At 41.0% G+C, this 23,504-nt stretch overlaps 2 protein-coding genes across 4 annotated transcripts; both read right to left on the reverse strand.

Moving 5' to 3' along the window:
• Positions 1 to 836: 836 nt before the first annotated feature.
• Positions 837 to 9,576, reverse strand: CASP8 (caspase 8). Its single transcript, XM_040562455.1, has 9 exons — positions 9,203 to 9,576; positions 6,460 to 7,231; positions 5,750 to 5,855; positions 4,596 to 4,734; positions 4,440 to 4,496; positions 4,033 to 4,100; positions 3,398 to 3,533; positions 2,049 to 2,550; positions 837 to 1,752 (listed from the first exon to the last, which is right to left on the reverse strand). Exons 2-9 carry the CDS (start codon positions 6,762 to 6,764, stop codon positions 1,617 to 1,619), a joined length of 1,449 nt encoding a protein of 482 aa, XP_040418389.1. The 5' UTR covers positions 6,765 to 7,231; positions 9,203 to 9,576; the 3' UTR covers positions 837 to 1,616.
• A 2,275-nt stretch (positions 9,577 to 11,851) lies between these two features.
• LOC121072637 (caspase-8-like) lies at positions 11,852 to 22,640 on the reverse strand. 3 transcript variants are annotated; one of them, XM_040562461.1, is made up of 9 exons: positions 21,294 to 22,640; positions 20,402 to 20,436; positions 19,106 to 19,435; positions 18,761 to 18,866; positions 17,609 to 17,747; positions 15,993 to 16,081; positions 15,292 to 15,403; positions 13,644 to 14,133; positions 11,852 to 13,024 (listed from the first exon to the last, which is right to left on the reverse strand). In XM_040562461.1, the coding sequence occupies exons 3-9, from the start codon at positions 19,414 to 19,416 to the stop codon at positions 12,874 to 12,876; spliced, it is 1,398 nt and encodes a 465-aa protein (XP_040418395.1). In that variant the 5' UTR covers positions 19,417 to 19,435; positions 20,402 to 20,436; positions 21,294 to 22,640; the 3' UTR covers positions 11,852 to 12,873. The 3 variants fall into 3 exon arrangements, with proteins under 3 accessions (XP_040418395.1, XP_040418393.1, XP_040418394.1); XM_040562459.1 differs by lacking the exon at positions 20,402 to 20,436; XM_040562460.1 differs by having other exon boundaries at positions 20,209 to 22,640.
• Positions 22,641 to 23,504: the final 864 nt, after the last annotated feature.

The raw sequence follows: 23,504 nt of genomic DNA on the forward strand, positions 1-23,504 counted from the left end.
AATTCAGAATCTCTTGGCTCACTTAAATTTTGTCCATATGTATAGTCCATAGGACTAAAGAAGATCAAGCTTTACCTCTAAGGGAAAGGGAACAGTGTGAGTTCAGTAATTTGACTGTACCTGATCCCCAGCGGGCTGATCTACAGTGTGACAAGCAGGGTAGTTAGAGTAGCAGGGGGGGTAGGGAGTCCAGGGTTCCAGCACAGAACTGGAAGTTGCTGAAGAACACAGGTGTGATGAAGAGCACAGGTAAAGTCCTGAAAAGTACATGTGGATGAAAATCCACATTAACCAGGTCACATTAATTATTTTGCTAACAGAATAATATGCTTGTTTGCTTATAGTTTCTATTAAAGAAAAATAATTTGTTGGCTTCTCTTGAATTACATCTTTTTAGACATTTCCAAATAGACAGCTTGTATGTAGACGCTCGTCTATTAGTCCTTGCTTCAGCACAACTTTCAAGGGTTTCATGATGACTCCCTAAACAAGTATCAACAAGTATCTGGGAAAATTACTCCCAGAATTTGGAAGTTACTCCCAAATTTTCCTGCTTTTGTAACTGCTTGCTGCATTTGCCATTTAAGGTTCTCATTTTTATCAGTCAAGTATCACTCTTCCCTTATCCTTACAGACACAAACTGTTAGCAAAGAATGAAGAAATATTCAGTACAGGAGATCAGGGAGGGACTTAGGCTCCTAAAATAGTTCCATTGAAGAGTTATCTGTTCAGCTAAATCATCACCTACGTTGATACAATTACTAACACTGAAATCTGTAACAAGGATGTAACAATGAACATCTCATGTGAAAAAAAAGACAAAAATCCGACAAAATAAAGGGAGTAAAAAAGCTTTAGCTTTTACTCAAAGCTTGTGAAAAATCCCTGTTCTGTGCACATACTAATCACAGAGGCAATATAGGCAATATAATGTTTCTAAAGAGCTGTTCACTTATCTAGTAAATTCTTCTTTTTCTATGCCTACAACTGTGACTCAAAGGTCAGCAAGGTAAGTGAACATCTTGAAGCATAAAGCTGCACCTGTGTAATTGATTTGAATGTAAAGATGTTAGGGGTAGAGAATACTCTGAAATGCAGGTCGCAACTATGAACTGCTAAGTATGCTGCAGGACAAGTTCTTGACTTTTTCTTAAGGAATACCAAGACTCTAAACCTAAACGATTTAAAGGGAGGGGAGAAAGTAACAAAACACACTGATGTGTGTATCCTGTAAAATCAGCAGCCCCCCCCCCTTTTATTTTAGAGAAGTCAGTATAAAATACACAAGGCTTTATAACTGTTGTCTTCTTAAACTTGCATTTGCAATATATCTTAATAAAGAAACAGCAATTGTGGTACAGCTGAAAAGACCCTGAGTGTATTTTATGCTAGTAAACTACAAATTCAAGACCAGGTGAGATGCTCTCAGGTATAAAGTGTCATACAAATTAATACTAAGTTCTTAAGACTTTTGCTCCTTGTCTATTATCAATAAAAACATTTGCATTTGTGCTACCAGTAGACACTGAAAGTCTATTATGTTTAACCAAATTCTTAGCTGATACCAGCTGTTTAAAGCTGCTGCAGCTCCTCTTGCTCTGCTGTTCTTTCTCATTTAGTTGACAGGAAAGATGAGCTTTTTCCTCAGTGTGAAACTGGGCTGTGGCATCTGCTTCGCTGCATTCTGTTTGTCAATCTTTCTGCTCACCTCTTGATTCACAGCTGTCAGGATGGTGAGAATATCTTCTCCTCTGCAAAAATAAATGTTGTATTATAGCAGCATTTAACATCAGAAAACATACTGCATTCTCATATATCATAACCTATGCAAGTGCTAACAGCTCCGGTTTTAAAGAGGCTTCAAAGCAGTTAGGTAAATTGCTTTAAACAATATAAATGGTGTTACTCTGTTCTAAATTGCTGTTGTCACTCTGAGCAAGCACTGCCACTGCATATCATCTACCACTGCACTCAAATCGAACTCTTGTAATTCAGAATTTAAAAAAATACAGTGTTGCCACAAAGTAGTTTATGGAAATACAGTTACCGAGGACAGCTGTTCTCCAAGTGCTGGCATAGTGACTGTATGTACCAGCTCCCCTGGCTTGAGCTTCTATAGGAAACATAGTCTTGCAAGGTAGCCATGCCCAAGAGGAAGTCTGCCTCTGAGGGGATGCACTCAAGCTGAAATCTTGCATCTGTTTCTAGAGAAGAATCTTGCTCTCCAGAATCTGTTTCAATGGTTACACCTTTCTGGCGAGCATCACCTTGGCATGCCTGAACAAAGAAGACTTTTGGTTTTCCAGCAAGTGAGTGGCAATTCTGCCCAGTGAAAGAAGTGGTCAGTTCCTGGATAGGTACTTCCTGTCCATCAACACCATATATAATGCCTTTTTTTCCATGAGAGAGAACACAGCAAACAAAACAGTCTTTGTCATTGTGATCTTTGCACCGGTAGATATTCACAATCTTACGGATTTCTTCTGCAGTGAGGTCTTTATATTCTTCTATCTTAAAATGAAGGGTGCTGAAGACTTTGCTCAGAGCAGCTGGAAAGTAAACAGAAGGGTGATTAAAGCAGTCTTATAAAAACTGGACTCTTTTTGCAAATTATGTTTCTAGAGGAAGCCATTTATTTTTAATCCTGCTATACTACTATCCAGGTAGTTATACTCCTGCTCTGAAAATAATCTAGAAGTCTAATCACTAATCATATTTGTATCAAATTCCCTTAGCCCTCATTACAAACCTTCCTTGTGATTTTGCTGTTTAGTATTGCCTTCGTATGGAAAAGTGCAGAACTAGCTGTTATCTCCCCAGCCAACTTTCAAAGCTAGTCTTTGCCTCTCGCAACAGGTGTCAAACATTGCTATTGCTTTCCCCGAGAGCGGAGGCATTACATTTTTGGGTAATACCTGTGTCACAAGAAGATTACTTGCACTCTGACTCTTGAATTAAGTTAAGAGTTAAATTCTATCAGCGAAGTCCTGCTGACGGATTTTATCTCTTGGTCTAGATAGCGCAAATATGCCCATTTTGAGGATCCTAGGACCTGCAATGAGCTACGCTACTCTTGCAGGACAGCCTGCTAAAATCAGGGCCACTGAATAGCGACATAATAGAGTCCCTAAACTCCATGCCACCCACAAAACTTTCTTTTTTCCCTTTAAGCTGGATGTTAACTGAAATCCAAATTCTGGTTCTGCAGCAAATCTGCTTCTGATTCTGCAGATTTTAGAAGTAGTATGCAACTCAAGTCACTACAAGAAAAGTAGACTAGAAATGGAAGCTTGAACTTCAAACACCTAGTGCACAATACAAAGTTTCCTATTTTTAAGTCAGTCTACTCTCCCTGAAGTGAAGATATGTAAAGTCACCTTTTAATGTTCACTGTACCTGCATCCACGTCTGTCCCATTCCGATCATTCATCTTTTTGAGTTCTGGGACTTCTTTCCTGGCTTTTGCAAAATTGTGATTATTCAGGATCAGGCATACTCCACGGGGTCGGCTGGTCATTTTGTAAGCTTCAAGCTGTTGGAAAGACAGACTGCTTGTGACTGCTTCTCAGCCCTTGCTTGTGGCACAGAGGGGTAAGGAGGCAACTGGCCTCGCTGGGCAGCTCTCCCCGCACAGCTTTGCTCCCAGGATGTGGCAAGTTGCTGCTCCACCGCCTCTGGGAGTCTTTGGTGCTGCACAACAGCACCCTGCCCCTCCAAGCCTTCATCATGCTCGGCCCACAAAGGGTGCTGCATTCACCTACTTTCCAGGCCCAGTCATCCACCTACTGCATATTTCCTGGTATAACAAACTTGGCTTACCTTGCTACTTTACAAATGCTTTTTTGTTGTTTTAACACTGCAGCAGGTTCTGCCCATGACTTAGTATCAAAATAAGGGACATTACAGAGTGCATTTTTATTTTTCTAGACCGCGCCTTTAACAGGCTGTGCATATAAGAACTGTTTGCCTCCCAAAGGAATGATCTCTTCTGAGACAAAATTATGACATTTTTAAGACACGTACTGACTTACCTGGGAAAACTGATCACAACTGCCAGGAGAATCGTGTGCCACACATGATGCCCGCAATCTGGGACAGGCTGAATACACATAAAGAAAGTATGCGTAAGTAGAGAACATAACATTAGAGAAAGAATTGAATCTCTGTTCCTATTCTCTATTCACAAGTACTTCCAAGAGTTGAACTGTTCTCTGAAAATACTGAACTGTGGTTGAATGACTGTTCTTGTTAGCTATAAACCACAGCAAGAAAAATCACCTAAAAGGGAGTTAAAAGTACTGTGATGAGTTAGTAAACAGCTGCATATCTGATCACTTTTCAGAGAGACACATGTGTAAAGAAGTGAGATGCAAGTGATGTGGAGGGTCCAAAAGCTGGAGAAAAGCAAAAGATTCGTTTTTGAAGGAGTTTCACTTACCTTCAGGGACTCCTGTGCTGCTCCTCTGTCCTTCTGTTACAAGCATCTCTTCTTCACCTGAAAAGCATTCATTATTAGTCCTGTAAGACACCTAAGTGTCACTTCAAGAATAAAACTTGTGGGAAAGAGGCCTTGTTTTGTTTTGGTTTAGTTTACCAAATAGGTTTAATTCATATTCTTCAATTTTCTTCAACAGGCTCTTGTCAATTTTTTCACAAAGAGTCTTCAGGACAGTGAGGTTGTCTTCTCCCAAAATCCCCTTCTTCTCCATCTCAGTGAAAACGTCGAGCATTGTCTGGGCAATCAGAAAGGTAGTCTGCTCTTAGGGCACATTCATGCTGCTACTGGGAAGGAAGCTGCAGCATGTGCATGTGCACCCAAGCCAGCCTGAATAAAAGTATCTTTTCAACATGCGTATTTCCCTCACACTGCTCAGAAATGCTGAGATCTAATGCAGGAGAGCTAATGGTGATCACACAGGAGGGAAAAAAAAAAGGATAACTTTTATGACTCCCTTCATTCAGCTGACTTACAGTGGCAATTTTTTGCACTCAGCTGAAACACAAGCATCACGCTAGTGACCAACTTCAGGCAGTGGCAACAATGGGTATAACAATGCAAGTACGGTATAAAGAGTTCTCTGAAGCAAGAGGGAACCTAAGGGACAGGAGCTCTTGCCAAACAGTGAGTGGCAGAGCACAGTGGTCACCCCATGGATTTACTAGAACAGCTAACCACTCATTGGTCACAGTTTTTACTCTAAGAAAAGAGGTAAGATTTTAAAAGAGTTGTCATTAGGCAGTCAGAATTGCAGGCTGATACAGTGTAACAGCAGCTGGATCTCTGTAAGTTCTTGTAAGATCTCTTGGGTCTTAGCTCAGGTAAGGACCTGCTGCCTAGATCTGTATTCTGAGTTTGGAAATAAACAGAACCAAATCATGAAGTAATAGCTACAGTGGGTGATTCTCTATGTTTGATACTGGCTTAGAAAGCAGCCAAAACAAAATCAGTCGGAAAAGATTAGTGAATGAGCTCAGCAGCCTTCTACAGATCAAAGCCACTGAGTCTCCCAGTCTCACGTGGAGCCTGGGCATGAAGGTGTCATGCCTGTCCCAGGGCTGGCCCATGTCCTCTGGGCTGTAGGACTACTGCTAGAGCTACACGTTAATACTAGCACAGAACAGAAAGGGTCACCCTTTTCCTTACGGTCTTTTCAGTTTTAGTGACACTCATTCCCCACAGAGCAACCCCAATGCTACAATGCATTATAGTAATAATTTAAAAAAAAAAATGATTAAAGCAATTCTTACAGTTTCAGGGCTTAGCTTGCATTTTGGTAATTCTTTCCCCAAAAGAAATTTGAAACACTTCATCTCCTCTTTCGTGATGTTTTCTGACAGCTGATAGAGCAGGTACCTAGAAAGAGCAGTGGAGGACATTGTTTCACCATGTTCCCTAGCACGCTCCTTAGCGCAACTTGGCACGGTACTGTTCAACTGTCCCCTTGGTCTCCTCTGTGCTGCCTTCTCAAGCACATGGGCCCCTTTTTTCTTTTTTAGCGTGAGGGGATCTCAGTGAACAGCCAAAAATCATTTCCATTCCATTTCCAGCTGTAATTAAAAAGATCTGTGTTTTCCTAAAATCAAAACTGCACTGAGACTTTCTAGTACTGAGTGCAGAGACAGAGTCACAGCCAGTCACTTACTACAGCCCACAGCACTTGGGGGGGAGGGGGGGAAAGACCATGATAAGCTGTGAACTATTTCAGAAAGGTGCAGCTTCGTTTTCTCCCTTCTAGTGGATAGAAATTTCTATTTTCTCTACTGCTTATACCTGCTTTCCCCTGGAAAGACGCAGGAGCTTGTGTATTTCCAAACCTTAGCCTGGTGTTCAACTCATTGGTAAAAAACCTACACTGACCCACCTGAGGTCAGTGGATCCCAGAGAGCAAGCTCCGGGGCCAGGCTTAGCCTACCACCACCCCAGGCCACCTGGTGAACCCATGCCACTAGCCACTCACCTGAACGGTGACACCCGTGCCCTGCCTGGGATCTGAAGCTCCTTCTCCATCACCTCTCGGCTGGAGCCCAGCTGGGCAGCCAAGAGGTCCATCCGATTGATCCGGTAGAGCAGCTCCCGCAGGAAGGCCAGGTCCCCTGCCTCGATCATGCCTTTCTCCAGCAGCGCCTGGAAGAAGGCCTTGGGCTCCTCAATGGCTTCCTGCTTCCTCACAGGGACATGCTCCAAGCTGAGAAACTTCATAGCCGCCAGCTCAGCCCTGTCCAGCGCCTCGCTGATTGCATAGAGCTGTCTGGAGAACTCCATGGCCCAGTCAGGCCCAGGCCACAACCACTTCCTCACCGCCGGCCTTCTCAACGCTGCTGCTGTGCTTCCGTCTGCCACCGGGCATGGGAGGGAGGTGGCGCGTGGGCCACTGGGAGCTGTAGTTCTTTCTGGATTCCTAACTAGAAACTCCCCAGTTTAACTTAAAAGCTGTGTGCCTGCCAGAGAGGAGCTCTCTCAGACACACCTGAGGCCCACTCTGTTTGCAGTTATGGAGCACTATTTAAAAAGATAGAAACATTCTGAGGAAGCAGAAAATCCCTACCATACACTTGGCACAACTAGGCGGAGAGCACAGGGCCTGGTTACCATCCACCAGAGCTGACCTCCCATGAGCTCATCTCCTTGGGTGTCACTGCTGGGCAAGCTCCTCCCTTCAGCCTGGGAGCCACCATACCTCAGATTTCTTTTTCTTCCATTGTCACGAAATACTAATACACCCCTCTTTACTGTTAGAAAACAAACAAAAACAAAAAACCAATACCAAATAGGTCTTCTTTTTCCAGCAGAAAAAGGATGTTTTCATACAACTTCAAACATGTACTACTGACAGGAAAAGTGACTTTTACATAGCATGACTGATTTCATTCTACATGCATAATACAATGTGCTGCACACTTTTATATTAAAGCTGCCCCCTGCTTGTTTGAATTCTTCTCTTTTTGCTTCATAAAATTCATACATCCTCTCAGTGAAATCAGTAGGTGGAAACTGGTGGGGGAAGCAAATGAGAGCTCTGCCCGCATTTTCAAGTACTTCATAAAAAATACATGTTGAGCCCACTTGAAAACTAATTGCTGGAGTGACACTTCAGGGGTTAAAAATACAAAGATGAGTTTGCCAATAAAATATTTTCCCAAGCCACGCCATTATCTTCACACATCTCAAGATATTTCTGCCATGAAAGAGTACATTCTTGAAAAAAAAAAAAAAAAAAAGAACTTGTGCAGGTCAGAAGCTCCCTCTGCCTGGGCATTTGCTGCAATCACACCTCTCTAATTTAAGGGCACTAACAATTCATCGCCATTTTAACATGAACAGAAAGAAGTTCAGAATGCCACAAATGAACTTCCTCTTCACGAGCTGTTCCTAGGACACTGACAGGAAATACACACACTCAGTTCAGGTGGTCGACTCTATACCCTAACAGGCACTGGCCATTGAACCAGCTTCCCTCCGAGCCCTGAGGACTTTTAGCAACAGGCTTATAGGAGCACAGCACGATGGGGTGAGACCTTAAAATGCTACATAACCTCTGTTACACCTTCTGTTGCATAGATGGTATTTCACAACAACGGAAGGGAGGAGATTTTATTAGTTGGATTTTCATCCTTCTGAAATTGAACATTAACACCTTATCAGGAGAGCCACCCTCAAGCATCCACAGTCCCCAAAGAAATAAACAAGGTGTCAAACGAGGTATGCACTGATTTAAAAACAGACACACAGACACCACCCCACCCCACCCCCCCTAAAAAAAGGAAAAACATGTTTGGCAATATATTAAGCAGAAATATTTATGAAGTCATTTATCAATGTACAAAGCACTACGCAAGATACTTGATTACAATATGCACACAAGCTGGGTCACAGGTGGAAGTAACCTGAATGCAGCAAGATATTTTTTAACAGCCTATGAGCTAACATGCCCTCAAGTCATGTTAAAACATGCTCTTTCTAGTAAATAGACTGCAGGAGGTATGGATCCTTCTCTTTGCACTGATATGCCACAACAAAGCAGGCCTAAACACAAAGTGGCTAGAGGAATATAAAACTAATGTAAAAGACCTAAGCCAAGCTCAGAAGCAATGTCCAGAATAACTTTCCATCTAGCTAGAAACGTATGACAGTTTGGAACCACAAAGCCCAGTCACATCAGGGGGCTGGGGAATTCCTGTAGCTGTCAATAATAGAACAGACAGAGCAATAAGTAAAGGCACGACTACAGAAAGGAAATACAGAAATGAGTATCTGGGAATTCCCAAAGATCTTAACTATATTTTTTTTTAGCACATTGCACAAAAGCCACTGCAAACTAAACATGCTGTTATCTGTTCATAATTTGACACATCTCTAGCTGAAAAAAAAGGCAGATCTGAGTAATTCCAGAGAACGTGTTCCCAAGTTAGTTAGTAGGTCAGAATTAAAAAAGGCAGCAAGCACAGGCTGAACACTGAACATTTCCTGAGAAAAATCTAGCTCTGGACTCTCTGCTGCACAGCTGTATCTCCTAAATGTTGTGGATTTTATTTCCACGTCTCCTTGGACTTCAAGTCCCTGATCTTACAGACAACAGACACAGACAGCAGTTAAATCTAAAAGAAAACAATCAAAACTCCCCAGTAGATTAACTAACTTTACACCACTTTGAAAACTTAAGAGCGAACCTTTATAGAGGTAGTGGGAAAACATGTACTTACAGCAGCCCATGCAGTGGTAGAAAGCAGGCCATGATCTGAACACGGGCAGGCTCCTCACACGTACCACTAACCCATCCCAATAGTGGCAGATTACCAGGTGACCCTAAAATCTTTACAGCAGAGAGAATGATAAACTTCCCATGGAAGGGGGGTGTACACAGCTCTCTGGGAAACTGGTGTTAAACTGAACGAATAGGTAAGGAGATGCAAATTAAGAGGGCAGAGATTTGTGCCTCTGAATAACAGTTTCCGCATTCTGTCTTCTCCTACTCTTCTAAGCATTTCCCCTTTCAAACAGCGTCACTCTGATCTTGCCCGCTTGCAACTTAAGCCTACATGGTTTTAACTCATCAGCCTTGCTTTCCTGCCAACCTTCTGAGCCCACTTCCTGGTGTTAACACTTCTACTGGCTGAAAACAAAATACAGAGTTGTGTGCCAGTATTGTTTCAGTACAAAAGTCTGCCTCCCAGACAGGAGGTGAAGAAAAGGGAGGACAGACTGAATAATTATAGCTGAGTGCCTTCAGAAAGGAGAGGTAATTGCCCCTCACCATTCTCCAAGTTGTGCTACAGAGGAAAAACAGTCAGAAAGCTGCAGAGCCTTCAAATTTCCTTCTTACCTTTCAGTTCGGGGGGGGGGGGGGGGGGGGGGGGGGCGGGGCAACAAATACATAAAAGAACATATCGTCCACCCGGCTGCAGGCCTGTATGAGCATATGTTGCTCAACCCAAGAAGGAAAGTGGTTTTGTTGATCACTGCATGAGTCACATAAAAATTCACAGCATAGCTGCTTCCTGAAATTACTTGTAACAATAATTGACAGACAGCCTCACCACAAACAAGGCAAAGGAATTAACTAGATTATATCTGAGCCACAATCCAAGGATGGTATGAATCAAGGCTCCTAATTCTTCTTGCTGGGCCTGGATAGTGTGTCCAAGAACAGACAACGACCATTATTCTCTGCCACTACTCCTCATCTGTTTGTCCATGGTCACTTCTTTTCCCACTATCAATACATTAGTTTCCAACACGTCCCCCCCCCCCGGCCCTTCATCCCCACCTCACTGCCCTTGCCCCTTCTCTGTTTAGAAAAAACATTGCAACACGGTCTGTAGCACAAGCCAATGTTAAAAAAAATAGAGATAGTTACACTGAAGTCTTCATTGCAAGTATGTTTTTTGTACAAGCTAGTATTTATATCGTAAAGAAAGCTGAACTTACCTCAACACTGTGGAGACTGGAGGATATCCTCAGTTTTAGACAAGACAGCTGCACCAGTGAGTCATCAAGTTGCCTGAGACAATTAAAGAACAATGTCTTCCTGAGCTAGCCAGACCAGCATAGAGAGGGGATTGTACGTGGCTCAGCCCAACACAAAGTATAAAAACTGCACAAGTGATTAAACAAACTGAAGAGAACAATGGGGTTGAGTTGGCTTCAAGCCACGCGTTCCTTCCTATCAACTAGAGACAGCCAGTGTCATGGCAGTGAGCATGTGGAAACTGGTGATGAGAATCTCGCATTTGTATTGTATTCAGCTTCAACTGTATATTGCAACTGCTGTGTTATTCTCATGTTGTGATTTCAGTATATTGTTGTATCATTCAAAAAACCCATGTAACACCAAATATAACAAATAGGTAAATTTGATATTAGACACTAAACCCTCCTCATGTGGAGTATCTAAATGAATTTGTTCTAAGAGTACTAAACTCGGACACATAAAAGTATGAAGAAATGGAAATACCATGGATTCACAACTTAACTAATACCAGTGATATTTTCTCTTAATTGTACTGGAACAGCTGCCACCTTCCAGCAAGTTTCTCCCAGAGGAAGCAGTGATTTCATTTAAACAACATTTCCATATCGTAAAACAGCATTTGCAAATTAACTACTAACTTCATATTAAGGTCTCATTTATGAAAATGCTATAAAAATGTAAATAAATTGTTGCTGCATTTTTCCTAGATGGTTAACCAAATGTCATCCGTAGAGCTGTATCATAACATCTTCTATTAGCATTTGCCACAAACAGCACTCTCATTTACATTGTGCTAGTAACGCCTATTTATGAAGCCTGTATGAACAGAGCTTTGACTCTAAGAACCGACATTCTCCCTTTCACTTGGAAGGTGAAAACCAGTAACTGAAGCAAAATGCTCCACATATTTTGTGGAATTAGAAATAAAAAAGTCTCACTTCTGGAAGACAAGCAGTAACGAATAAAGAACTATTGCACTACATTTAAACACAGATCTCCAAAAAACACAAACTAAAAAAAGCAGAAGTTACGTATTGTCTCATATCCATCCTTTACCTTGTTATAAAGCTTAGAAGGGATGTGTCTGTTAGACTCCTGGGCAGCTCCCACACACCATGTACACATTGCTGAAGATGCAAGGTAAGAACATGGCATCAGCTGCCATTATCATGAATGTCCTGAATTTAATTTACTCTTTTCTACCATCTCTAATGAAAGGATAATGAAAGGATATCAATATGCCACACTCTCAGGGTGGCTGCCATTGCATACTTCAATGAGAGCAAAAATAACTTCTTCAGCTGAAGAAGATTGTTGTGTTTGTTGCGCTGACTGTCCCCCAGTCAGCTCCTCTAAGAGAGAAACACACCACAACCGAGGGTGATGTGACAACCATCAGTATTTATTCCAACAGAGATTAAGAGCCCACAGGAGGTACAGTTGCCAGGAGGGGACAGCATCTCAGAACTGTGCATCTAATGGAGTGGCACCTTCCTTCCAGTAGTCATCAGCCCTCCAAAACAGACTGCTCCCTAAGTGCTCTGTGAAGTAACACAGTTAGAATCCTTACTATTAAAAATCCTAACCAGCAGTGCTGTTCAGCCAAGTAAATTAGTAACATAAAGCAAAACAAAATACTTGGAGGAAAACAATCAGACTTGTATCATCATCTTTTTTTTTTGGTCCTTCTGGACAGGGACATTATTTTCTGTGAAGAACTATGCAGTTTCCAGAGTTAGGCAATTACTCACTTCTGGGTACTTCCTTGCATGATACAGTTACAACTTCACACAAGGTCTCTGAGAACGGATCTGATGCTCTGAATATATCTGGATTTCAAGGTCTTACTCTCTTTTAACAACAGAGACAGAAACAATAGGTTAGAAATTTAGGTTAGAAATTAGGAGACGTTTCTTCTCAGAAAGGGTAGTCAGGCATTGGAACAGGTTGCCCCGGGAAGTGGTGGCATCACCGTCCCTGGGGGTGTTCAAGGAAAGGGTTGGACCTGGTGCTTAGGGACATGGTTTAGTGGGTGACATTGGTAGTAGGGTGATGGTTGGACCAGATGATCTTGAAGGTCTTTTCCAACCTTAATGATTCTATGAACCTATGATTCTATGGTAGTTCTATTGGCAATTCCCATAACACTTAAAAATCATACTGCTTGGAAATGCTTTCTCAGTTGAAAGCAGGGCTGAAGCGATCCAAACTCCACTGCCTGAGCAGACTGCTAGTGATCCAAGTTCCAGAAGATTCATTAAACATGGGATTTGAAAAATTTGGGTCATACGGCCCCTTGCAGGACTGGGACTAACTACACAGATCTAGACAATTTCTGTTGCAACTTCTCTTGAATTTCCTGTGGAAGCCCATTCCAGAAGTTATTCTTAACCGAGTATATTCTTATTTTTCTGTTGACTGGCACTGTGGAATCTGGAAGATAAACTGCTTCCGCAGGGTTGATGTTATCTTTGGCATCTGCTTCCATCCATTTAATACTTTTCTTCCCACTTCCTTGTTCACTTCTGTCAGGATGGTTACGATATCCTTGCGGCTTGAACAAAAACAAAGAAAAGTTACATTAAAATACACAGTACTTGCTGCTAGGCCAAGAAGTTGATCTATGTTTGCTTCAGTGAAGTGAGATCTCAGGGAAGACTAGTATCTTCCCTTCACCTTGCCTGTCACTGAAATTGCACATGCCACTGTGAAACCACAGAATTCAGTACATCTGGGAGAATAAAAGCAACCTCTATGTAGGATCACTATACAAACACACACACACAGTCCTCTACTTTGGCTGCAGTCAGAATAGCACACTGAAATGAAACAGAACCTAATTTATGCATTCACCAAGCCCTTTGAACATCATGAGAAAGTGATATCTGGAGAAAAATTCTATCTTCTAAATTAACTTTATGAGAGAGGCAACAATGAAAATTATGATTAAAGAATACCGATCTTCTGTCTGTGTATTCAACCAACAAACTGGCCTCTTATCAGGTGTCACTAGAAGAAAAATCCTTTATTACTCAAAAAATGTTAAAAAACATGCACATATATGAACACATTTATTTATTTGTAATGTTCCAGCATCGCAATCTTGAATCTACACCTGGATTAAGAATAGTACTTACACCTGAATCTACACCTGAATTAAGAATAGTACTTACAGTGGGCAGAGTAACTTCATCTTGTCACAGAGGCATTGAATGTAAACACTGCCAGTCTTTATACAGCGGTAGCACTCAAAGTCTTCCACAGTAGCCATGCCAACCAGAACATCAGCCTGGTCAGGAATGGAAGGCAGAGGGATAGCATCCATCTCGAGATGGCCAGAACAGTCTTCTTTTACTGTGACAGCTGGATGACCTACAGAGCCTTGGCAAGCCTGGATGAAAAACAGCTTGGGTTTGCCAGCAAGCGAAGGACAATTAGATCCACTGAAGCAGGTGAGTAAATCTTTAATATTTACGAACTCATGATCAGTGCCTTTTATTTTGTCTTTTTCACCATGTGAAAGAATGAAGCAAACAAAACAGTCCATGTTGCTATGGTCTTTTTTGCTGTATTCTTTAACTGTCTCATATATTTCTTTTGCTTCTAGATCCATGTGCTCAACTGTCTCAAACTGAAGCCACTTGAAGACCCTCTTCAGAGCCTCTGGGAAAGAAAGTCAGAAGGCACTTGGTAAACATAAACAGTGACAAGGAAGATGCTGAAACATCAGGCTCTGTGTGGTAGAACAGGTATCACACAAAGTGTTCAGATCCCACCAATAAATTCACTTGACTGCCTCTTAGCCTGCCAAGTCTAATTAGAAAATCACAAATGCCTAACTTATTTATTTATCTTTTAAATACAACTGGGTTCAACAACACGCTATCTAAAACAAATGCAGGTTTCAGATTATCCAATTAATCAGTACAGTTTAGTGAAGCTTACTTTTATTTAAGTAGTCTTTAACTGAACGTTGCATAGAGATCTCAGATGGATAAGAACAACCCTTAGAAAGTTAAGGAAGACATAACTCTTCAGAATGACGATTTCTGCCATACTTAAATGAAGTAGATCCCTCACTCTGTGAGACTGATTGACGCAGCAAGAATGAAGGCAGGGTAACTTGCTAACATGCTAGCAAGGACAGAGTACTACACAGACTTCCCAGCAAATATTGATTTAAGTGTTACGTAGGTGGAAAGTATCTGGGAAGCAAGAAACTTGTAGACAGGCTGGATGGAGTTAAAAACAGTGATGTGTGCTTTCATGAAGCAGATTTTTAGTTTATTAAAATAAACAAGTGACACTTGCAGGAAGACAGGCCTTTTAGGAAATTTATAAAGCAGTAAAATAACTGCATTTATTTGAGCATTGTTGCAAACAAATGCCCATACTGACTAAACTGGAATGCTTTCTCAGCTGGCAACATGTCCAAGCTATACCCTCCAATCAGTAAGTTATGCAAACAAAACATTACAAGAATTTAAGGACTTTAAAGTGTTACTCTATGATAGGTAAAAATTAAAAGCAATCAAGAAGTGAAAAGGTAGATCATCAATCCCTCCTTCACTTTTCAGTAAATCTGACCAATTAAGATGATGCTTTTTCACCTACAACAGCAAGATCTTCCTTCTTAAAGCCATCAGCTAAATTGTTGGAAGTGGTTTATTTTGAATTTCTACAGTTCTACGGTAGTTGTCACTCCAGTTACTCTGGAAGCAAAGGAAAGTGAAAGTGATCATTCTATAGGAAAGATTAGATAATTCTTTCAGAAGGTAATAAAAAAGAACAAACTAGGAATTGGATTTAAAATATACTTACTTCCATCTTCTATTGTTCCTTCTCTGCTTTCACATGGATTTTTAAAATTGTGGTTATTAAGAATCACACAGTAGCCATGGGGGTTATTTTCCATCTTGTATGATTCCACAAGCTGTAGAAACAAAGAAACCAGATTAAAAAAAAGCAGTGCCAAACACCCTAAATCATGAGGGCAAAGGTACAAGAAAATAAAAAAGCTCAAAAGTACAAGTCAGCCCAGGGGGAAGGAAGTTGCTGGCTCTTCCTGAAACCCTCCTCTCTCTTTGTGGTTAGGATATGATTTTAGAATGGGAGAAAGTGAGTGTCCAGAAACACAAATTTGCACATGTGGAGGATTAAGTTCCTGAACCGTACCATTCACTCAGAGTCCTGACTTTCTAGTGAGGTAGCAGATGCTGCAGGACCCTTCCCATCTATCCAGGATACTCCTGGACTGTCCTGGTTTTCATTATTTTTAAAACTGTTTTTCTTCCCATGACAGCTACTCTTTCCTTTCTTGTCTAAAAGGTTGCTGACAGCCAGGTCCTCATCAAAGGACAAGGCTTGATCTTGTTTTGAAAACAGGAATTCTTTCCAGGCCAACATATGAAGCCAGAATCCCTCCCTTTTAGCTCTTCCACCTGCTTAGTCTTAAAAAATTATGCTCCCTGCTCCCACCTGTTGGACAAATACTTTAAAGGCAATCTTGAAGTATTCCTCACCAGGTGTGGTGTCCCACCCTCTGCTCCTTGTCCTGCTGGATGCAGAGACACACAGATTGGATAGCTGAGTTTTTCCTTAGAACCATTTTCTAAGAGGGAAATAAAAAGAACATTTTAGGAGTAAAAGGATAAATCTTCCACTTTTCATATTTCAACACCAAAAAAAGAAAAGCTCAGGGAGTGAGGTGGAGGGTTGTTTTCACTATCACTGGTGAGGCTGGGCCATGAATGGGTTCCAGTATTGCAAACTGCCCGTCAGTGAAGCTGTGCAGTGTCTCTTGGAACAAATGATACATTTGTGTTAAGACTGCGCAGCCCTAACCAGACATTCCCAAAATTACAGTTATTAAGTAAAAGTGGACCTCTGGGCCTGAGCGCACACAGAAACTTGAGACTGGAGATGGCATATGCTGCATTCTCACAGTGACTGTACCTTGTTCCATTTCTTCTCTGTTCGTTTACTGGTAGCAAGAGCCACATAACAGAAGTCTGAATGTGATGATCACCCCAAGCAAGCCATCCCTTAGCATCTCTACTATGGGATATGTAAGTCAAAGAGGAGACCCATTTTTGTAGTACAGCCAGCTCATTTACTTCTGAGGCCCCTTCTCCAGAGGACTTTGATTGGGTGCACACACCAAGGAGACAGAACACCAGCATAATGAAGATCTCCTCAAAACACTAAAACACTGCTTTGAATACAACTGCCAGAAATAAGAGAAGAAATCATCAAACCCATGAGTCTGCACAGGGAAATAAATCACAATACCCCTTTTACAAGTTACATAGATGTGCTCTTTTTCTACTTATCAAGGGGGACAAAACATACCAATACTACTAAAAAGCCACTCCACCGACACAGGGCTTGTTTATGCTAGCCTTCCTTGACAATTTTCTTCTGCTTTTGTAGCAACACAAGCATAAGCCAGCAGCAAAAAGATATGCCACGGGGAAAATAGTCAGTAACTCCATGGTTATATAGATATGTCTAAGGAAACACACATCCTGAGTCAACTGAAAAGAGGTTCTGGGGAAACATTTAGTAGATTCCCGTTTTGATGGTTGACACACCTCGTGTCCCAAAGAGTAAGGCGTGTATATGGTGTCACAAGCCACCACCTCAGCAGCAACAGCCCAGATACGAAAGTTCTTGACATTTCACATCTGATATAGAATGCTAATAGTCAAATTTTAGCCAAGTACCTGGTCTCCAGTGACTTCTCCTTCAAATAAGAGAAAAGAGCATGCTAACAGAAAACAATGCTCAGAACCTCCCAAAACAAGTTTCCTCAAGCCAATTGTCTTTCTTTTTCAGCAGCTGAAAAGCTATAGTCCAAAACCAGCACTGCACTGCTTCCTTTGCACTTAAAGCAAAGATAAAGGAGATGCAGACCACTTACAAAGGGCAGGATGTATTTCACAGAGAGGTACAAGAAGATATGATGTGATACTGAATTAGCAGAGAATATTGGAAACCACAGGTACCAAGACCTGTTCCGCCTATCCCAAGATATTGTAAGATGTCTCTTATCTCTGGACTCCTAAGATCCCAAGGATCGAGCCACAAAAAAATCACAAAACAGTTCTACTCTTAAACAGCTGATTAAATAGTTTACCTTTTGTTTTTTCTTCATAGATATCAATTCTTTTTTTTAGGTCAGCTCTAAATCCCTTTAATATATCCTTCAGAATTCTCAGGTCATCTTCTTTAATTATTCCATTTCTTTCCATTTCCACTAAGACATTCAACATTGACTGGTAAAACAAAAACACAGAATCCAAACTCATACATGACCTTCAATAACTGCAGTACCTGGCACTTCTGCAAAGAACAGAAGATGACATCTTCATTCCCAGAGACCTAAAGACCTAAGCTAAAGACCAATTTATTTTTGCTCCAAACTTCATTAACTGAAGAAACACATCACTAGAGTAAAGACTGGATTGGTAGAAATTGCCTATGGCTAAGTTATTCTGCTGTGTTTCAAAGTGCAAAGCACTTATGCAGTTAATAATACGACATCCTGTTGTGCCTCTGCATTCAGATGAATTGCTGAAAGCCACTTAGCTGCACCACTCTACATGTTCTAATGCAGGAAATGTCTTAAAGGATGACTTCGTTTTTTAAAGCTGTTTAGTTCACCAAGTTGCAGGTAAATCCGCTAATTTTGCAGTAGGTGCCACAACACAAATAGAACTTTTAAGGAAGCTTCTTGGTAATACCAAGTGCCTTCATAGCACTGTTTGTTGTTTACAAAATGGATATTAAACTAGCTCACCAAACCTCTTAATCCTTCTGTGGGGAAGTTAACAAAATACTATTACATCAAATTACAATGAAGAAAAAAAAATGTACCCAGTGACACACGAAAAATTAGTGCTGGAACTCACGTTAGAACTCAATTTTCTATCTCCAAAACATTGTTTTTCTTCCAGCAAACATTACTTTTATTAGATACAGCGTGTGCACAAATGTCTTATAAATGCCAAGCAAAGAAGAAAGTAAGAGCATGATGAATTTTGCATGAAGAAAAGACAGGGAGACAGGTGGTGGAAGCTAAATGAGAAAAGGAGAGCAAAAAGGTCAGCGAAAAGATAAACTAAGAAAAAAGGGTCCTTTCTGTCACAGAGCACCTGTCAGCTAATATCACAAATTTTTAAACAACAGAATTTTAGTGACAGCACACTGCTCTCTCCCTCTTCCCATCTTACAAGTGCCAGACTCTGAGCTAGCCTTGCAAGAAACTTATCGAGGTCACTTTGCCTACAGCATTATCCTGGAGCTTGTTCTTTGGTATCTGTTTTTGCAGCAGGAATTTCACGCTGTTGACATCTTCTGGAGTTAAGTCCTCTGCAATTCCATATAGCAACTGTCTGGCGATAAAGGATAGAAAAAGACTGATTAAGGAAGTTAGGAAAAGTAAACATGACAACTACACATTTGAACTGAGAAATGTGAAATGTGGTCTCAAAACTCACAAGGGCAGGAAGTCATGCTGTAATAAATTCAATTTTTCTGGGATATTCGTAAGATAACACTACAGAGAACAAGACAGTACACAACAGAACTGTCGTACATTTTGCATGCAAAGGTTTACTAATACTGTGCATACCTGTACGTTGACACCTTTGCCCTGCCTGGGATCTGAAGCTCCCTCTCCATCTCCTCTCGGCTGGAGCCCAGCTGGCCAGCCAGGAGGTCTATCCGATTGATCCGGTAGAGCAGCTCCTTCAAGAAGGACAGGTCCCCCACTTTGATCATGTCTTTCTCCTGAAGAACTTCAAAGAAAGCCTTGGGCTCCTCAATAGCTTCTTGTTTCCTCACAGGGACATGCTCCAAGCTGAGAAACTTCAGAGCCCCCAGTTCATCTGTGGCCAAAGCCTCAGAAACATCAAAAAGAAGTTTGCGGAAGTCTGTACTCATTTCACGTCAGGATTTGGATCTAAACACAGAGAAAATTTAATTTGGTTTGTCAGTAACAGTAGTGCAACACCACAAATATAAAAGGTGTCATGTCATGTAGAATAGCCCAAAATAAATACATGTAATCAAAAATACTTCAGTAGACAGATGCTGTCCTGCCACCATAACTTTGACACTTTTTTCTCTTGGTTCTCTGGACTTAATGGAGAGCATTGAAAACTGTGCATAAGTGAAATTGACAAAGAAAGTCACAGATCCTTCTTGCTTCCTATGGTGTGTCTCCACACCTGGATATACTGATGTATCAGATAAACAATCCTGGCAGACTGCTGCCATTTCTTTTGGAGGTTTGACTCCATTTGGGAGCAACAGCCACTTACAGTCTGAAATACAGACTATGCAGTAAATAAGACTGCGAGGTTTTGCCCCATAACAAAGAGAAAGGTTTTACAGCCCACATGAGCAGAACTTCTCTAAGATAGCTGCCTTCTACTTTTCTTATATACCGCTTCTGATGCTGGTCAATGTAACCAAAGCACCTCTCCCTGCTTTCGTTTATCTTCATAAAGTAAAATCTAATCTCAATCGGTAATGTTCGAATCAAATACAGATCATCACATCAACGTTTTCAAAAAGACCAGGGGAATTCTTGTCAGCAGTTCTGTTTCATTGAACATCAAGTATCATCCTCCTTCTCCACCACTCATCACTCTATCAGCTTTAAAAATATTAAACTTGGCATATGTATCCAACTTTTGAGCACAATAGAAAATCAAAAAATAAGTTTCAAACCTGCAAAATTTTTGCAATTAGTATAGATGTGCCATCTACACAGTGTTTAAGCCTGTCTGTAAATACAGGAGCACACTAAGACAATGTTTAGCTGTGGTGTCTTCTTCCACTTCACTAAAATAAAGACACAACTGATAAAACAAGCAAACTGTTTCTTTTACACCATAAATAATAATAATTTTACTACACTTACATTGGAGGACAGGCTGGAGGACTGCTGAAATAACTCTGAAAAAAGTGAAAGACAACCATAGTCTCTGAAGTTCCAGGAAAAGTACTTGCTTTTGTACTATGGCCTGTATTGTCACATGACTTACAATAAGTTAGTTATATCAAAGCAATAAGCTGTGATCATTATGCAGCAGTTTCTTTCTCCACTTACCACTGTTCCGGTTTCAGGAAATGATTACAGTGGTTGTAGGAAAAAACTGTAAACAAACCACAGAAGCAACCAGGTTTGCTTTTGTTTTAAGGGGACACACTAAGCAGCACAGCCAGGAACTCCTGGTATATGGCACAGCTCAGTACATTATGATTACTTATAAATCCCAATTAAAAGATGGTGGGGAGGCATGAATCAATTACATCTTCCCATTTAAAGATATCTCAGTCCCACTATCCTGCTGTGTCACTAGATCTTCCACATCCTAGCTCCATTCTCCAAAGTACAGCTCCAGCTTACCCAGCCTACTTTTAACAAGTCAAATATCAGTACCAAATTCAGTAGCAGTACTCGATGAATACAGGAAACCGAAAGGATAAACATCCCTTTGAAACATACTTTCCTGTTCACAAAATAATTTAAGTAATATTTAACTTTTGGCATTTTCACCCTCTTTATGCATAGAACTCTGCCTTCAATGGTAAAGTTCACAGTGTGATTTGCTGGTCACCAGTATTCTCCTTGCAGCAGCAAACATATGAATAGTCAGCTACCAAACCTCTCTGTCCACGTCTGAAGCTCGAACTCAAGCATTATGAAGAGAGAGAGTTAGGAGAGCAGAAATGTATTCAAATTTTGCAATTAAAACTACCTTCATTGATTTCAACCTATCTACCTTTATAAACTCAAAATTATAACATACCCTTCAACAGAATGAGGTATTCAAACTCCTTCCAAAAGGCACATGCTAATAACAGTTCAGAAAATGTGTCCGAGATTCACTGGCATGAGTCTTCCTTTTATCCAAAGGTTGGGAACAGCATCACAAGTGCTATCTGATCTTCAGGTCCCGAATGGTTCTGTCTCCAAGTCATCCCATGCCTCACTCTCTCTTCCTTCACTAGTTGTTCTGTGTCTTAACTGAACCAAGACTCCAGTTGCAGGTTTAAAGAGGAAACATGCTGTGATCACTACTGTGTGAAAAAGATCTGCAGACAAGACCAGGCCTGAGATGGCTCTTTCCAAACAGAGGCTTCTCCCGTCATGCAGCTGTTTCAGGGACCAGCCCTCCTGGCACTGTTCTTCCTGTTTGTCTCTACTGTTTCACTTCCTATTTCTTCCTCTATTGTCCTTCACCAAACTATTCCTGTTCCTTTGTTAGTCTTTAGTCCCTTCAACTTCCCACAGCTCCCCTGCACCCGTTTTGTTCCTCTGGCTTCCCATAGAACTGTCTCCATGACCCAGCCAATTCTTTGTACAGCAGCCTACCAAAAATCCAGCTCTCCCAGAAAGGTTGGCCTTGAGGAAGCAAAAATGCTGAGGCTACTGACTACTTAGCAACTGTAGTGACTGGCTGCTACTGGCAAAAGCCAGGATAAACAGCTCCTACAAAAAAAAAAAAAAAAAAAAAAAGAATCAGTATGGATAGGACTTGTGAATGTTACAAACTCTCCTTTAAGATCATGATTTTCCAAAGACGCATCTTCCCCACAGGAAGACTCATTTTACACTACTTCCACTTCAATCTGTCTAAACAAGAATTGCACAAGTGACAACCCTTCTTTAATTCTGTAGGTGACAAGCATGCATATGTACACATGCTTCTGTATGCATCATCAAGTCCTTAAAGAAACCAACCACTTTTTGTTGGATTAGGCTGATTTCTTTGTAGCACAAGCTCTATATTCCTAGAGAGACACTGAAAGAGTACAACATGGACAGCAAGCAGTGATTAACATCTAAGCTGCTGAAAGAGTGGGTGTTTTTTACCCAAGACTTTCAGACTGCTGTCTTACACCACAGGAGATCACGTGAAAACTTTAAAAACCTTGCTGAATGGCAGCTGTGGTTACAGTGCTAAGCCTTTCCTGCCTGCAGGCTTGTCCTGACAAAGTGTCACTGGGTGCACCCAAGTATTACAGCGTGCAGCCATATAAACACAAACCTCAACACAAACAAGCACAATTTTCACACTGGATACTATAAATCACGACACAGTAACCTGTGTGTGAACAAGCCTTATTAGGAGCGAGGGAGACTTCACCAGTCTTTTATACTTCACAGTGTGGATCCCTCTCCCCAGGGAACTCATGGCAGAAGTCAGCTTAAACTCTTCCTGGCTGTGTTTATCCACCCACAGTTTAACTGGAGACTATCCATGCGGAGGTTCCTACAGAGAGAGCAAGAGAACATGATGATGTTCTCTGTCTAGCAAACTTAAGAATGAAACCAAGATCCCCCAAAACAAGGTCAAGATTGTTGTGTTTACTCTGTATTGATAAAATTCAATTGTTACCTAAACATACAAAAGAAGAGTGCACCAAGTCCGAATAGCAATTTTGAGCCAGACACTTCAATCTGTTAAGTTTGTTATATGTTCTACTAACAGACAAAACATTTTCTATCTGTGGCACAAGTGTGACTTCAAGTGTAGCAGTGACAATAATTCATAAGATATAGGATGCTATGGGTCACACACCTGTCAATTCATCATGATAAAAAGTAACCGACATGTTTTGGCAGATTGGCTGTATTTTAATGCTTTGGATGATGCAAAAACTCCCTTCCTAAAAATCTTTTATACTGCAAACTAAAAATTGCTTCCAATAGCACTCAACTGTGCTATCTCAAATCTTAACCCTAAGTTTCAAGCTATTTTATGGCTAGTAAATGCAGAAAAAAATCAGTGTTTTGCTGAAACAAAGTTTCACTTCAGCTTAAAACCTGAAGCAGTTAAATTCCCATTGATTCATGCAGACCAACAAAGCTAGAACACAAGGGAATGGCACAAAGCTGCACCGGGAAGGTTCAGACTGGGTATTAGAAAAAGTTTCTTTATCATGGTCAAACACTAGAGCAGAATTCCTAGACAGGCGGTTGATGCCCCATGCCTGTCAGTGTTCAATAGACATTT

Source organism: Cygnus olor, chromosome 6, assembly GCF_009769625.2.
Source record: "Cygnus olor isolate bCygOlo1 chromosome 6, bCygOlo1.pri.v2, whole genome shotgun sequence".
NCBI lineage: Eukaryota > Metazoa > Chordata > Aves > Anseriformes > Anatidae > Cygnus > Cygnus olor.